This window comes from Gastrolobium bilobum, unplaced genomic scaffold (assembly GCF_033153095.1).
Source record: "Gastrolobium bilobum isolate Gb01-03AN ecotype WA unplaced genomic scaffold, APGP_CSIRO_Gbil_v1 utg52749, whole genome shotgun sequence".
NCBI classification, from domain to species: domain Eukaryota; kingdom Viridiplantae; phylum Streptophyta; class Magnoliopsida; order Fabales; family Fabaceae; genus Gastrolobium; species Gastrolobium bilobum.
In genome coordinates, this window is record NW_026899170.1 from 58,050 (window position 1) to 75,576 (window position 17,527).

At 43.8% G+C, this 17,527-nt stretch overlaps 1 protein-coding gene across 1 annotated transcript; it reads left to right on the forward strand.

The window, feature by feature from the left end:
* Positions 1-13,185: 13,185 nt before the first annotated feature.
* Positions 13,186-15,177, forward strand: LOC133287957 (uncharacterized). The gene has a single exon (XM_061485656.1). The coding sequence runs from the start codon at positions 13,234-13,236 to the stop codon at positions 15,175-15,177; it is 1,944 nt and encodes a 647-aa protein (XP_061341640.1). The 5' UTR covers positions 13,186-13,233.
* Positions 15,178-17,527: the final 2,350 nt, after the last annotated feature.

Genomic DNA, 17,527 nt, shown 5'->3' on the forward strand with positions numbered 1-17,527 from the left:
TGAGGAACTTCTTCATCCACAGCATCTCTTTGCTTGCCTCAGTAGCGGCAATATACTCAGCCTCAATTGTCGATAGTGCAACACATTTCTGAAGTCTTGATTGCCAAGAGACAGCTCCTCCGGCAAATCTCATCAAATATCCTGTAGTCGACTTCCTCGAGTCGGCGTCTCCCCCTAAATCAGAATCCGAGTAGCCTTGCAACTCGGCTTTGCCTTCTCCAAATTGGAGACATAAGTCTGTCGTACCTCGGAGGTACTTGAAGATCCACTTCACTGCTTCCCAGTGCTCTTTGCCGGGGTTTGGCAAATACCGGCTTACCATTCCAACAACATACGCCAAGTCGGGTCTAGTGCAAACCATTGCATACATCAAGCTTCCGACGGCGGATTGGTACGGGACCTTCATCATCTCATCTTTGTCTTCATCAGATCTCGGACATTGCTTTTGGTTCAGCTTTATGTGTCCGGCTAGGGGGGTGCTCACTGTTTTGGCTTTGTCCATGCTGAATCTCTTCAAAATCTTCTCAATATATTTCTCTTGACTCAGCCACAGTAGCTTCTTCTGTCTATCTCGGATAATCTTTATTCTGAGAATCTGCTTTGCAGGGCCGAGGTCCTTCATTGCGAAGGACGAGCTCAACGCCTTCTTCAGGGCGGCTATCCTCGATTTATCTTTCCCTACAATAAGCATGTCGTCAACATATAACAACAAAATCAAAAAATCTCCGGCCTCATACCTCTTCACAAATACGCAGTGGTCGGCATCTGTCTTTTCAAACTTATGATCAGTCATGAATGATTCAAACTTCTTGTACCACTGCCGAGGTGCTTGCTTCAAGTCATAGAGGCTCTTCTTCAACCGACATACCAAGTCTTCTTGGTCTGGAGCTTGGAATCCTTCAGGTTGCTCCATATATATTTCTTCTTCTAAATCTCTGTGAAGAAATGCCGTCTTCACATCCATTTGTTCTACCTCGAGGTCCATTGAAGTCGCCATGGCTAACACGGTTCGGACCGAGGTCATTTTCACCGCAGGAGAAAAAATCTCCTCAAAATCAACTCCTTTCTTCTGATTGCAGCCTTTCACTACAATCCGGGCTTTGTATCTCGGTTTCTGCTCGTTCTCTTCATTCTTGATCTTGTAGACCCATTTATTCTTCAGAGCTCGTCTTCCTTTTGGCAACTCAGTCAGCTCATAAGTCTGATTCTCGTGCAGAGACTTCATCTCGTCCTGCATTGCCTTTTCCCATTCTTCTTTCTCTGAGCTCATCACAGCCTCATCATAACTCTGAGGCTCACCGTCTTCAGCAACAACGGTGTATTCATCGGATGGGTATCTTGTAGAGGGTCTTCTTTCTCGAGTTGGATATCTCGGCTGTTCTTCAGCTTGAGGACCCGGTTCATCATTCTCATCCCGGATCTCATCATCAACTCGGACCTCAGTGTCTTGGTCATCATCAGCTTGTTGCTGATCATCAATTTCTTCATTTTCTTGATTTTCTCCCCCTACTTCAGCTCGGACAGGAGGGATGGGTTCTTCACGTCTGACAGTAACCTGGACTTTGGGCTTCAAGATGTCATGAATGTTCTCATGCTCATGAAAGATCACATCTCGGCTTCTCACGATCTTCTTATTGATGGGATCCCAAAGTCGGAACCCGAACTCGGATTTCGGTGAACCGAGATAGATTCATTCTTTTGTCTTTGCATCAAGTTTGGCCCTTTCATCTTTAGGGATATGCACGAAAGCTCGGCATCCAAACACTTTCAATTGATTATAGGCCGCTTTCCGACCTGTCCAGACTTCTTCTGGAATTTCTCCTTCAAGTGGCCGTGATGGTGAGAGGTTGATTAAATCAACAGCAGTTTTGACGGCTTCTCCCCAGAATGATTTCGGCAATCCGGCATTGGATAACATGCTTCAGACCTTCTCTTCAATAGTTCTGTTCATCCTCTCAGCAAGTCCATTCAACTGAGGTGTCTTGTGGGGCGTCTTCTCAAGTCGGATTCCGGCCGCTCTGCAGTATGCATCAAATGGGCCGCAATACTCACCACCATTATCAGATCGGACCACCTTCAATTTCTTGCAGTCTCCCTTTCAACCATAGCATGGAATTCTTTAAATGATTGGAGTACCTGGTCTTTAGACTTCAACAAATATACCCACACTTTGCGGGAATGGTCATCAATAAATGAAACAAAGTACTGAGCTCCTCCAAGAAATTTCTCCGACATGGAGCAAACATCAGTATGGACGAGGTCAAGAATATTCCTTCGTCTTTTTGGTTGATCTGGTCTCACAAAAGAAACCCGGTGCTGCTTTCCAGTTAGGCAATGCGTGCAACTCTCCAACGCTTGGCCTTTCAACCCGGTCAATAATCCTTTCTTGTTCAGAATCTGTAGCCCTTTGTCGCTCATGTGGCCGAGGCGCTTGTGCCATAGCTTCAAGCTAGGTTCATCTCGAACAGAATTGGCTTCTCCACCATTGATCTTTCCTTGCATCACGTACAAGGAGCCTTCTTTCTTACCTCGGGTCGCGACCAAGTTTCCTTGGCCAGCTTCCATCTCACACTATCGAAGTAGTTCACTAACCCAGCATCATCAAGTTTGCCTACCGAGATTAGGTTCAAACGCATGTCAGGAACATGCCTCACATCTTTCAACACAAGTCGGCATCCGACATCCGTGGTCAGAGTTACATCACCGACACCAACAATCTTGCTGGTCACTTGATTTCCCATCTTCACGACTCCAAAATCACCACCTCGATAAGAGGAGAAAAAACCTTTGTGTGGAGTAACGTGGAAGGAGGAACCTGAGTCAACAATCCAGGTGCAGTCATCATATGCAACATTCAAATAATTATCCTCACCAAGGAGGAATATCTCGGCATCCGGGTTGGCAGCCACCGCAGTGGTGCTCTTGTCTTCCCTCTTCTTAGGAATAATCTGATCCGGCTTCACAGAGCCGTTCTTCTCATCATTTTGTAGGTTCCAGCAGCCCGGCTTCTTATGGCCTATCTTTCCACAGTAAAAGCACTTCAACTCATATTTCGGCTTTGACCGACCTCTGGACTTGTCTCGTCTGTCTCGACCTCTACCGCGGGAGTCAGATTTCCCTTTGTTCTCAGCAACGTTGGCCTCAAACATACTCGAAGTACCTCATTCTCTTCTCCTGGATTCTTCACCTAGGAGGCTGTCTGTCACGACATCCATCTTCAATTTTCCATCTGGAGTCGAGTTATTCAGGGTCACCACCAGAGTATCCCAGCTTTCTGGCAGCGAGCTCAACAGCAGCAATGCCTGCAATTCTTCATCAATTTTCATATCAGCCATTGACAGCTGATTTACAATACCTTTGTAGGTGTTCAGGTGTTCAATCATGCTCATGCCGTCCTTGTATTCAAGCTTAACAAGTCGGCGAACCAGGTGTGCTTTGTTCCTGGGAGTCTTCTTCTGAATCATGGACTCTAATTTCGTCCACAACTCATACGCGTTCGTGAATTCGGACACGTGCTCAAAGAGGCTTTTATCAATATATTTCCTGATCGTGGCTACTGCTTTCCGACTCAGGATCTCCCACTCCTTATCTATTTTGCCTGCCGGTCTCTCATCAAGGATAATAGGCTCATGCAGATCTTTGCAGTAGAGATGATCTTCCATCATCGGTCTCCAATAAGTGAAGTTGTCTGCGGTCAACTTGAACATATCTCCATCATGAGTTATGCCACTGGTCTCCATCTCGTCTCCCTCAGAACCCGTCGAACTCGGGCTCTGATACCACTGTTGGGAAAAACTCGGTTCCCTCAGATCGGCTCAGGGGCCTTTGTGCGGAAGTCAATCAACAAGATCCTGATCTCGGATCTCGACAATACCTCGGCCTGAACTTCACCAGGTCAGGCAGCGCAGCGGAAAAATCAAAATGAAAACAGGAGAGAGAGAAGAAGAACACAACCAGATTTAACGTGGGAAAACCTTCTCCAATGAAGAAGTAAAAACCCACGGGACCTAGTCCAGATTAGAAATCCACTATGAAAATAATGGTTACAAATAATCAAATACACCAATGTGGTGGTTAACTCAACCTCCCCAACAATGGTGATAATCAAACTACCCTAGAGATGTTTCACTCAAACTCTCTCTAGAGATCTTTCAAATGCAAAGCATAAAGCCTTCAAACAATCAAATAATTCTCTCAAATTTGTTCTCTCAAATCTGACCTAGCCTCCACCCTCAACTAATGAGTATATATAGAGGAGGTGGAAATTAGGGTTAGGGTTTTTAGGAAACCCCTCAAATGGGCTTGAGCTTAGCATTGAAGGAGGAAGCCCAACACAATTAACAATGCTTCAGGCGATGGAGGGGATGACCACCCTCGTGGGCCATCTGAGGCTGTAGGTTCCCCTCCTTTTTCTGAAATTCCTGTGAGCAGGGCGCTCAGCCTGTCGGAGAGGGACCTTATCCACGGATTCCCCAATATCAGGCGTCCCAGGATGGTAGTGCCTGCACGTTTCGACCGCCAGCAGTATATGGACTGCACCCAAGTGATTATTGGTCGTATCCTAGGCCAACAGGAGATTGCCCTTGATTTTGACGAACGGTGTTCCCAACAGGAGGATCGTCTTGTTGATTTGGGACGGCAGGTTGATAGCTTGACCGCTGACGTAGGGCACCTTGGCAAAGAAGTTGCTGATGGGAAAACTTCTTCAAAGTATCTGTCTGCGAGGTTAAAGACGGCAGAGGATGCGGTGAAACTATTAACCGCCGATAAAAGCAATCTGAGCCAGTCAGTGGAGGATTTGAAGAAGGAAAAAGAGATTCTTCAAGCAAAGAGAGATCAATTATCTTCAGATTTATTTGCTGTGCATGGGAGCCTCCACGCCAGGGATGACGATTATAAGAAGGCTTCTGGGCAAGTGGAAAAGTTGGAAAAGGCTTTGGCCGATCTGATGTATGATTCTTTCAACAACGCCCTTCAACAGGTTGCCGTTAGGTATCCTGGTGTTGACTTGACTGGTCTGGATCCGTCTTACGATGTTGAGGATGGCCAGATTGTAACGCGCCTTGAAGCTGATGTTGTGAAGGTGATTGAAACGGTGCCAGAGACTGATGACGATGAAGGAGCGCGCGACGTGTTTCTTATGAATGACACGGATAATGATCATACGTGAGATGTTGATGGGCGTGTTACGTCAGCTGATCTTGTTGTGAATGGCGGTGGTACCGATGACGTGACTGCTGAGTAGGTTGAGAATGATCAGGCGCCAGTGGTGGTTACCTCAGCAGTTGAAGAGGATTCGACCGTTCAGACGCAGGATGTTTGAGATGTTTTGGCGACATTCCTTTAGGACTTAAGATTTCTCTTTCTTTTTTTTCTTTGGCGCGGTTAGTATGTCAACCGCGATCTTTTATGTTTAAAAACTATCAATATCAACGAATGGATTTTCTTTTGCACTTGTCGTCTTTCCAGCTTTATTTAAAGGACCACTTTATCTTTTCTTATTTTTCCTGAGAACTAAGTCTGATTTTAGGGCGTTGGCTGGGGTGAGGATCATCCCAGTCCACCCGCGGCGGGGGTTAGAACCATCCCGGTTGTTGGGCGTTGGCTGGGGGTGAGGACTATTCCAGTCCAACTGCGGTGAGGGTGAGAACCATCTCGCTTGTTGGGCGTTTGCCGGGGGTGAGGACCATCCCAGTCCAACTGCGGCGAGGGTGAGAACCATCTCGCTTGTTGGGCGTTGGCTGGGGGTGAGGACCATCCCATTCCAACTGCGGCGAGGGTGAGAACCATCTCGCTTGTTGGGCGTTGGCTGGGGGTGAGAACCATCTCAGTCCAACTGTGGCGGGGGTGAGAACCATCTCGTTAGTTGATCAAGTTAGTTTGACAAAGATATTGTAGGGAGACTGACAAAACAATTTATTGGAAATCCATGCCTCGTTAAAAACCTTCCCCAGTAAAACCCATTGGGATAAAAACATAGGGAAGGAAAAGAGTGCAGGCGATGTTACATGTCAATTCAACTATAATACTTCTTGAGTTTGTCCGTGTTCCATGCCCTTGGGATTGCCTTTCGTTCTAGTGTCTCAAGGGAGTAAGCTCATTTCCCTAGTTTGTTTGCAACCCGATAAGGACCTTCCCAGTTTGGGGCGAGCTTTCTTTCTCGGGCGTTCTTGTTTCCAATGTCTGCCCTTCTGAGAACTAGGTCTTTTCTTCAAAACTTCACGGAATGACCTTCTTGTTGTGTTTAGTAGCTGATCTTTCTTTCGTCTGGTGATCGGACTTGGCGGCATATCCTCTAATCTCGTCTAGCAAGTCCAAAGCTTCCCGCAAATTTTGAGTGTTGGCGACCTCGGTTACGTTCTCGCGTTGCCAAGAGGGTTCACCAATTTCTACCGGAATCATAGCTTCGGTACCGTAGGTCAGCCTGAAAGGCGTTTCGTTGGTGGCAGAGTGGACGGTTGTCCTGTATCCCCATAGGACGTTGTCGAGGTTGTCTAACCAAGCTCCTTTTTGTGCTTTCACTCTCTTCTTGATTCCCTTTCCCAACATTTTGTTGGCCGACTCCACCAAGCCATTGGATTGTGGGTGTTCTACTGCGGAGTAATGATGTCGGATCTGTAGGCTGCTCATCAGCTCCTGGAATTTGGCATCGGTAAATTGAGTACCGTTATCTGTGATGACTTCTCCGGGGATGCCGAATCGGTAGACAATGCTTCTCCAGAAGAATCTCCTTGCTTTTTGGGACGTAATCGTGGCTAGGGGTTCCGCTTCTACCCATTTGGTGAAGTAGTCAATGACGACTATCAACCATTGGACTCGACTAGCCGCCATGGGGAAAGGGCCCAGAATGTCAATTCCCCATTTGTAGAAGGGCCATGGCGAGGTGATTGACGTCAGCTCTTCTGGTGGTGCTCTGTATATATCTGCGAATCTCTGACACTTCTCGCACTTCCTGACGTGCTCGTGGGCGTCATGCTCCATGGTGGGCCAGTAAAATCCTGCTCTTAGTGCCTTCTTTACTAACGAGTGACCGCCCATGTGGTGGCCGTTAATCCCTTCATGGATTTCTTCTATCACGTATTGCACATCACTAGGATTCAGACATTTCAGGAGTGGGGAAGAGAGTCCACGCTTGTATAAGCATCCTTTCACTAGGCAGAAATGTGCGCATCGTCGTACTAGCTTTTGACCTTCTTTTCTATCTTGGGGTAACACTCCTTCAGCCAAGTAGTTGATGATTGGCGTTGTCCAGGTTTCTTCGGCGACCTCCGCTGGCGGGTTTGAAATGCTCATTACGATGTATGGGTTTGGCATGTTATGCTGGATTACTGATCGGTTGTTTCCTGGGCTTTTGGTGCTGGCCAATTTGGCGAGGATATCTGCACGGGTATTCTCAGCTCGCCTTATATGCTCCACTTCAACGGCTTCAAAGCTTTCAATCAATTCTTTGACCTTCTCTAGGTACCTGCACATCAATGGTCCTTTGGTTTGGTATTCACCTGAGATTTGAAAGGTCACTAGCTGGGAGTCAGTGAAGACTTTGAGGCGTCTGGCGCCCATTTCTTTTGCTTGGAGCAGGCCAGCTATCATGGCCTCATATTCTGCTTGGTTGTTTGTGGCGTTGAAGTCAAAAGACAAAGAATGTTCGAGTGCTACACCATCTGGGTTTTCAATTATCATTCCTGCACCCGATCCTTTGGCGTTGGATGAGCCATCGACATATAGTTTCCAGACTCCGGCTGAAGGCGTTTCTGTTGCATGATTCTCAAGGGGGGCTTTGCGTCAATTCTGCGAGGAAATCTGTCAAGGCTTGAGCCTTAATGGCTGTCCTCGGTTCATAGGAGATTTGGTATTCTGACAGTTCTATCGCCCAGGACATCATTCTTCCGGCCAAGTCTGGCTTATGTAAAACTTGACGGATTTACTGATTTGTTCTGACAGTGATTGGATGGCACTGGAAATATGGCCTTAATCGCCTTGCAGCAAAGATGAGTGTCAATGCCACCTTTTCAACTTGTTGGTACCGAAGCTCGGCTCCTTGCAAAACTTTGCTAATAAAATAGACGGGCCTTTGTCCTTCTTTTGACTCTTTGACTAGAGCTGCGCTGATCGCTTCGGTTCCAACGGCGAGGTACAAATACAACATCTCGTCTTGGTCTGGTTTGGTGAGTACTGGTGGGCATGAGAGAGCCCTTTTGAATTCTTGAAAGGCGCTCACATATTTTTCTGACCACTGAAAGGCGGTCCCCTTCTTAAGCAAGCTAAAAAGGGGGAGAGATTTGTGTGCCGAGTTTGCCAGAAAACGGGTGAGGGCTACTAACACCTTCCAGTCAGTTGTTGAACCTCCTTGATGGTTTGCGGGCTTCGCATTTCAATGATCGCCTTACACTTGTCTGGGTTGACCTCTATGCCTCGCTCCGTAAGCATGAAGCCTAGGAATTTTCCCGCGGGAACCCCAAAAGCGCACTTGCTGGGGTTGAGGCGCATGTTAAACTTTCTCAGTCTTCCGAAGATGCCCTGGAGATCTGCTAAATGTTGGTCTGGCGTTTTGGATTTGACGATCATGTCATCAATGTAAACTTCGATGCAACTGCCGATCAGATCTATGAACACCTCATTCATCATCCTTTGATACGTGGCGCCCGCGTTTTTCAAACCAAAGGGCATCATTGTATAACAGTAGTTGGCGTTCTGAGTAATGAACGCCGTTTTGTCTTGATCTTCCTCCAGCAACGGAATTTGATTATATCCTGAATATGCGTCCATAAAAGACAACATTTGGAAACCTGAGGCATTGTCAACCAACTGGTCGATGCTCGGGAAAGGATAGGCGTCCTTGGGACAGACTTTGTTGAGGTCAGTGTAGTCAACGCACATTCGCCACGCACCATTTGGTTTCTTCACTAACACTGGATTGGACAACCACGTTGTGTATTTGATTTCCCTTATGAATCCGGCGTCATGGAGCCTCTTGATTTCTTCATCGATGACTTTCTGGCGGTCGAAGCTAAATTTCTTTTTCTTTTGCGAAACTGGTTTTGCTTTAGGATCCACCTACAAACGGTGGCAACATATGTTTGGGTCAATACCTAGCATATCTGATTGTTTCCAGGTGAACAAATCTTTATTTGCTTTTAACAGCTGGATCAGCTTGTCTTTGACCTTCGGGTCGATGGTCGCACTGACTGTTGTCGTCTGGTGATCTGCCTCACCCAGCACCACATGTTCTAGCGCTCTGTCAGGTGTGGGTCTGGCGTGCTCCACTCTAGGATCGTCCCTGGCGTCAAAATCTACCAAGAAGCACTGGTTGTGTTCTTTCCCCCTTCTGCCGGGATTTCCTTCCGCTGGGGATATCTCCTTCTGCTGGGGTGTCACTTCTTCTTTGAAGGTAACCTTTGTCATTGGCCGCAAAGAAATGTTGTAACAACTTCGGGCAACAATTTGATCTCCTCGCACAGTGGCTATGTTATTATCTCTGGCTATGAACTTTATTGCCAGGTGGGGGTGTGAGACGCTCGCCTCAAAGGCTGCAAACATCCTCCTGCCTAGGATGGCGTTGTAAGCGGATGGTGTATCCAGCACTAGGAATTGGATGTCTGCAGATCGTGACGTTGGCGGCGTTCCAAGCGAGAGACGCAAGTTTATCACCCCCAAAGGCTTGGTGGTGGTAGCATTGAAACCTGAAAGTTCACCTGCGACAGGAGTTAAATCGTTAATTGTGAAACCTAATGCTTTGAAAGATGGCAAGAATAAAATATCGGCTGAGCTGCCGTGGTCAACAAATACACGGTTGACGCCATAATTGGCGATTATCGCTTGGATGACAAGTGGGTCGTCATTCCCGAGGAGAACGTCCCCCAACTCGCTACTATCCCAAACTATGTTTGGCCTGGATGGTCCAGGGTGCCCTTTATCCTTGCTGATCACCTTTCCTGCAACCGCCAGGCATTGTTTTAGATGCTTCTTCCTGGCGTTAGATGTTTCGCCCCCGTCGCTTAAACCTCCAGAGATCATATTAATTACTTCGTGCTTGATGGTTGCGGAGTCTTCTTCTTCTTCAACGCGCCTTCCTCCTCGGCTCGGGCTTGCCTGTGTTCTGGTTCTTTGAGGTGAGTCTTCTCTGTGGCCTCGCTCTTGGCGGGCCGAGTGTTGGACTTATTGGTTTTCCTCTTTTCTGGCGACTTGCTTCAGTCACGGTATCGCCCGCCTGATCTGGAGGAGCGAGTATTATCTCCTCCGCGTTTTTGCGTACCGCCTTTGATGAGTTCGTCAATCTCGTCCTTGAGGCGCCTACATTCCTTTGTGTTGTGGCCATTACTGCGATGAAACTTGCAGTATGGCGCGACCTCTTTGCTTGGCTGCTGGGACCGTTGGCTGCTTTTGGGATCCTCTTTGTAGTCTGTTTGTAAGACACTGTGTGACCGTCGTTCGGATATGTCTCGTCCCGAAGGGCGGGTGGAACGTAAGGATGCTTGGTATCCCTTCCTACTTTCATCAACGTGGTTCCTTTCCTTGTTGGTCGCCTTTTCTTGACTGTGGGAGTCACTAGCTCGACTCCCTTTGTATTCTTCAATTCTCATAAATTCTTGCGCCTTTTTCTTGACTTCCTCTAAGTCAGTAATTTCATGTCGTGCGAGCTCGTAAGCGAACTCTCCTTGTCGCAAGCCTGACAAGAGTATATGTACCTGTACTTTGGGGTCTAGGCCTTGCACTTGTAAGGCCTCTTTATCAAAACGATCTAGGAAGGACTGGAGGGTCTCGCCAGAATGCTGTCGGACCTTTTCAAGGGCGTGCACAGATTTGGGCACGGGGCGACTAGTTGCAAAATGGGACTGAAACTTGCTTGCTAAATCGTCCCATGACGAAATGCTGCCTGTTGGCAGGGTGGTGTACCAAGTAAGGGCTTTCCCTCCCAACAATGTTGGGAAAGTTCTGCACATGAGTAGATCCGTTTCGCCGTGGGGCGTCATTGTTGCTTCGAATTTCTGGATCCACTCAAACGGATCGGTATCGCCAACATATGTGGTGATGTTAGAGGGACCCTTGAAACCGAGGGGTATGGGAGTTAGCCTCAGGCTATCGGTCAAAGGCTTGTTACGCCCTGACGTGTGAGCAGGCGTTATTCTGATATGTTGTTCTTGTTGTGGATAAGGCATTTGTGGGGCTTCAACGGAGTATGAGAGGGCTGGAGCTTGGTGGAAAGATTGTTGAGCGCCATATGGTTGTTGGTTAGGATTCGGACAAGATGCCTGAGGTTGTGGAATGGCTGCATTATGGGGTTGCATGGCGTAACCATGGAAAGGGAAACCAGCTTGGTGAGGTAGCTGAAAAGGAATAGCCATGTTATGCGTGTATGTCCTAGGAAGGTATGGGGCGACCATGGGTACCTGGCGGTCATTGTATACTGGCAGTGGTTGACTTTGGGCTGGTAACGGAGGGCAGGTGAGATATACAGGTCGTGGGACAGCTGCTGGAAATGGCATTCCAAAATGAACTCCGGGGGGTGATGGCTGGTTTAGGACTACATTTTCTCCTTGCATCTCGCACATGGGTACTTGATGATGTTGCAGGGCGATCCTAGCATCAGTCGTTGGCAACTGTGGGCCTATGGTTTGTAGTATAGGAGCTTGGACCTCTCCAGCGGCCTGCTCAGCTGGGGCTGACTGCATGGATGGGGGGAGCTTGGTTGTACTGTCTGTACGTGTCCTTCTGGCGTCATTGCTCTGGCGTGCTCTGCTCTCCTAGTGGTGACAACCATGTAGAGTTGCAAGAAGCGTCCGGCGGTTGTTTGGTAGTAAAAATGGAAATAATCCGTCAGATGGATCTTTGGTAAGAGAATGGGAATAGAAGTTTATAGTTTCCCACAGACAGCGCCAATGTACCGTTGGAATCTATAAGCCCACTATGTACCCTTTGAGGATAATGTTACTATATGGATGGTACCCCTAGATGAGGTAATGACCAGGCTAGAGGGTATTGCTCCAAGTATAAGCAAGCAAATATCAATGGTGGATAACAAGTATATGGCTTAAGATAAACAGGCATAATAACAGTACATAAAAGATAAGATTATGTTGTGCCCATGAGGGCTATTTATAAGGAAAATGGTGTGGGTTGGTGAGGTGAGGGTCAACCCTCCTTGGGATGTGCTCCCTTGATAGCAGTGTTAGGCGCGGTTGGCGTTGCCACAATGGCAGCGCTGCACCAACTGCATCAGGCGATGTCAGCACTGAGCAAAGGGGCATATTCCTTTTGCGGTGCTTATGGTGACTGCCTTTGTGGTTAATGTCCCAAGGTGGGACATTTTGGTGCATCTCTTGGACGTGCTGCAGTCTTGGAGGTCGTGAGGGTCCACGTCAGCCCTAAGGGCTGACGCGGAACAAGGCTGAGGATTGGGCCTGAGCAGCTGGGCCGCTCCAGTGCTTGGGCCATCCGGAACAAAAGGGATATTATTTTTGGTTTTCCTCTGTTCTGGTTTTTAGTCTTTGATCTGAATTTTTTTTTTTGGAGGTTTTTTTTTTTTGAATATTTCCTCATTTTGAAAATTGTTGTAGGTTTTTAAATGTTTGATCAGAAAGGTGATTGTCCATAGGATGTTTTGGTGTATGACGTCCATTCAGGCGTTGTATATGGTGGCCAGGGAAGTTAATTTTTCAATCGTTCATTCATTTATTTAGTTTGGAGATTAAGTGCATTGCACCTTTACCCTTTTCCATTTAAAATCTAAGTTAGGAAAATTTTGACTTTTAAGTTTTTGCAACCAATGATAGACACAACATCTGTGTTAAATTAGGATAGCAATTGCAGTGGGGCTATAATTGAAGTGAATCTTATAGTGGTAAAGTTTTTGGATACATACCTAACATAGGAACTGTAGCAACTTAGGGCATGTTTGGTGCATAGTATTGGATAAAACCTGATAGTATAAGACCTGATTGTATAAGACTTGATTAAATTTTAATACTATCCAGTGTTAGATACATATGTTAGTTTGTTGCTACGAAATGGGAAAGCAAAAATGTAACTGTATGTTATCTAGGTCATTTATCTATGAACTTTTCTATTCTATGCATGGATAATTAACACATTTAAGGTCATTTTAGCATCAGACAACAATGACCATGATCCTGGTTGTAATATTCTGCTACTGAGTTAATGTGAAATTTCTGTTATACGTGTAGTGTTTTAGTACATATAAAATGGAGACTGATCCTACTTTATTGTTGTATTTATATGTGCGGGACAAATATAGAAACTAATAGAATGTCTCCATCAATGAAATCAAAATCCAAGTCCAAGGAGAAGGTCTCTGCAGGAGCTGGTAAGGAACAACAGAAAACTTCTCCAAAGACTTCTGGGTCTACTAATCATGGGAGTGGCATTCCTGCTAGTGCATACAATCCCATCTTGGGAACATTTCAAGCTCTAGAAACATCATTGGTTGCTTCTTATGCTCCAATTCATGACAACAGCCATTTCCCAAAAATAGATGATACAGATGAGAATTCTAGTAGTCCTCAAGGAACTGTGTCTGAGTATGATTCAGTTTCTAATAATAGCAGCTGCTCTGGTGAATCAGAAGACCCTAAAGAGAAATTAACAAACTCTTCTTTGCGGCTTGATGTTATTCCCGGTTGTGATAATGACAGAAGGGAGAAGATCCGGCTTAAGAATGAGAGGAAGCACCAGAGGCAGAGGGAAAAGAGAGCTCAGGAGTTGCATGACCGGTGCAATGGGTATCTAATGTTGAGAAAGCTAGAAGCACTTGCACAACAGCTAGTGGCAATAGGGTTCTCTTCTGAAAGAGCAACATTGGCTTTAATGTTAAATGATGGAAAACTGGAGGAATCAGTATCTTGGCTGTTTGAAGGAAGTGAAGAAGAACCATATACCAAGGATACTACTAAAATTGTAAGTGAGGGTAACTTGAAAATTGACCTAAGTGAAGAGCTTGCCCAGATATCTGCTATGGAGGTGAAGCACAATTGTTCAAAGCAAGAGGTTGAAAGAGTAGTTGTTGCATGTGAAGGTGATCTTCAAAAGGCAGAAAATACCTTAAAATCTCGGAAGCAGGAATCTCTTGTGACCCAGTTAAGGTCTGAAGATTCTGCTCAAAATAATAGTTTGATGAGATCTCAAGGATTACCAGCAGCTTCAGTTTCAATGCAGGAGAGAGTTAATGGAAATGACTTCAACAATTCCAAGGTAGGTGGTACTGATTCTATGTTCCCAAAACCTGGAAGCAGGAATCTACAGTCTCTAAACTCAAATCATCCAAATGAACTGACAGAGAAAAGATGGGGTGTTACAGGATCAAGCCCTTCTACTATGTTAACTATGGCACAGTCCATGCAATCATTGTCTCCATTTCTTAAAGTGGAGGCCCAACCTAGTGCCCTTAGGAATGAAGGAAGAATGATTCAACAAGTAGTAGGAAGGGAGCCAGTAATCATGATGCAGCATACACAATTCACAAATACCAAACAAAATTCTCTGAGTTCTATGAATTCCTTACCTTCAGGGACAACAGGTTGGTATGAAAATAGTATTCCTACTATTGAAAACATAAGGTCAAATGAGAAGTTACTACAGACTCACACCATAGGAAGTGTGAGTACAGATTACTTGGAGCAATTTTGTCAAGCTCCTTATAAAGAACATTCCTATGTCTTTGAACCTGTAGACTCCTCATCAACTGGGGTGGAAGGTTTCTATAAGCCAATGGGAGCATCTTCACCATCTCATACAATTCCTTCTCAGCATCATGGTTCATGGAGTATGAGTGCATCTTCTTCACCTGCACTCACAGTTCCACCATCTCTTGGACTATTTTCTGGACATCAGAATGCAGCAAGAACATTCAACGCGAATTCACATGTGGATTGGAATACTGGAGGCTTGATGCCAGAATTTGACTACACTAGTATAGATTGGAGTTTGGATTGCCCTTCATCTTCCAAATCAGGTGGATTGTGGGTAGGAGTAGGACTCTCATCAATGTTGAGAAACAGTTCTGGCAATAATAGGATGGCCAGTTCATGCATGACTGGATTGCAAAATGTTAGCATGGCTAAGGAAACTTCAACAACGTCTGGCTTGCGAGAGTGGACCACTCATTTTGCTGGGAAAGACATATTCAGTGTTTCCAGGCAATTTGTTACCTCTCCTCCTATGTAGTTTTTGTTTGTCTTGGAAACTAAAGAGGATGTGGCGTATTCTATGTAGTACTTGGAATGATTGTCTTGATGGTTGTTTTTGGTTTTCTAGTGAAATTCATCTTTTAATTTGTGGTCTATGATTTTTTATTTCCATGTAGTCATCCTCAAACTCCTCTTCCCTTCACTTGCATGTTTTTAATTTGAAGTAATTTTCTAAAGCTCATTGTTACAGGATCTTTATAAACCCCATGAGGTTGATTATACATGGCCTTATCCTACATTTTTACAAAAAGACTATTTCTCAAATTTGAACCTGTGAAGAAACAAACTTATTGCTGTTACATACAACAATTAACAGGGAAAAATTGTCAAATGATGCAAAATTGTGTATTACTATTCCCATCATCTTCCTTTAATTTAAGAAGTTGGGTCTATAATTGAAGAAACTTAGGCTAACTTCTCCAATTTTATTTTGGTAAAAATGTAGTGTTAGTTACCTCATACACCCCAAAATGATATTAGTTTTCTAGTATGAACATATTTCACATGAATGATGTTACAATGCTTTCCTACTATATGTTGACTTGGTACATTTAAGAAAATTAATTAAATCTCCAAAATGCTGGCTTAATGCTACATAACAACTAAGCTATCCTCCTTGTTTACTCACTTACTAGTATACGCACTACTTTTACGTATACACTAGTTATTCTACCCGTCTATTTCTTATTTTAATATTTATTAGTTTTATTAGAAATTATTTTTACTTGTCAAGATAATTTTATTGTATGGCTATGTACTATTAATAATAATTGATTAATCTTTTTTTCTTATCAATATTAAATCCTATTATTGTTGTCGTTTTTAAAACTATTTCATTATATTCTATCATTACTACTTTTTTTTCTTACCAACCCTTATATCCTAATATGGTTTTTTTTTTATTATTCCATTCATTTTTTTAATAAAATTAATTTGCATAATATTTCATTTTTATTATAATTTTTTTAATTCTCAATTGAACTTTATTATATTGGATGGTAATGGTAGCGTATTTATTAATTTACTTTAACAATTAAGAACATATTTTAAATAAAATAATAATAAATATTGAAGACAAATAAACATTATGTTAAAATTTTTAAAGAAAATAATAGAATAATAAGACTCACAACAATATATTGTGTGAGCGTTAGTTAGAAAAATTTAATCAAGTAATACAGTAAAATTCATTTGGGAATGAAACAAATTCACTTTTAATTTTTTATAAATAGAATGGAATAATGAATGTAAAACATCACTTTTAATCATCTTTATTTCTTACCCACGCTAACACGTTAGCTTCTATAGATTTTGCCATCTCATTCTTTTCATTTTAGACAAATATGTATTTACTGATGTTCTTAAATGCATCTTAAGGCCGTTTTCTGTATAATACATACAGATATTGGAACATTTTAAAATACAAAAATAGAATGAGAATTATATATGCAACTTTTCAAATCATCCATTATTTCTTATATTTAATAATGGGAAAAATATTTCTCCCGGAGATAAAATTATCTCCAGTGAACTCAAAACGACGTCGATGTGAGGTTATAAGATTAAAAAATTATAATGATAAAGACTAATATAACCCTGTAATATATTATAATCACAAAAACACATTGATTTCTGTTCCAAAACGACGTCGTTTTAAGCTCACTAGATAATTTTATCTCCGGTAACTGAAGAAATCCTTTACCCTTTAATAATTCTCTTAATATAGACACAAAAATTTAAGCATCCCCATTCCCCTCCAAACTCCTTCATAGGGAAGTCCGACCTTAATGAATAAGAGTAAAATGATTGTAGTTGCTTCTGCTCAATAGCTGAACCAACAATGAAAATTGTCTTCTAAGTTTTGACTTTTATCCTAATAATAACTTCAGTTTCTTCCACCTTTCACAGAAACAAAAGCCCCAATATCCATAAGCATGTCAAATATAAATTATGAACAATTCAGTCCCCACCCCGTCTCCTTCTCCTTCTCAAAGCCCTTATAAAGATCAAATTAAGTTCCCTACATAACCTTGACGATGGGATAAAGGACAATTGGGTGGGGTAATAGGCAAGGTGGTGGAATAGACTGGGACATAATTCCAACCCTGTCAAATGACTATTCCCTATCAATGTGTAGAAACTATACATTCACCTTAAAACACAAAGGGAAAATCTCAATGCACAAGACTCCCCGATTTGCGAGGATAGGAGCAAGAGTTCTCACTCATGTTTTCTGAACTGGGAGATGCAAATGAGACGTTTGGGAAGTTGTCTTCACAGTTCTTGAACCGCATGTCCACTTGACTGTAAGACTCAGTTATCACCCT

Coding starts and splice junctions, on each gene's coding strand:
- LOC133287957 (XM_061485656.1), top strand. CDS start 13,234: ATGTGCGGGACAAATATAGAAACTAATAGAATGTCTCCATCAATGAAA.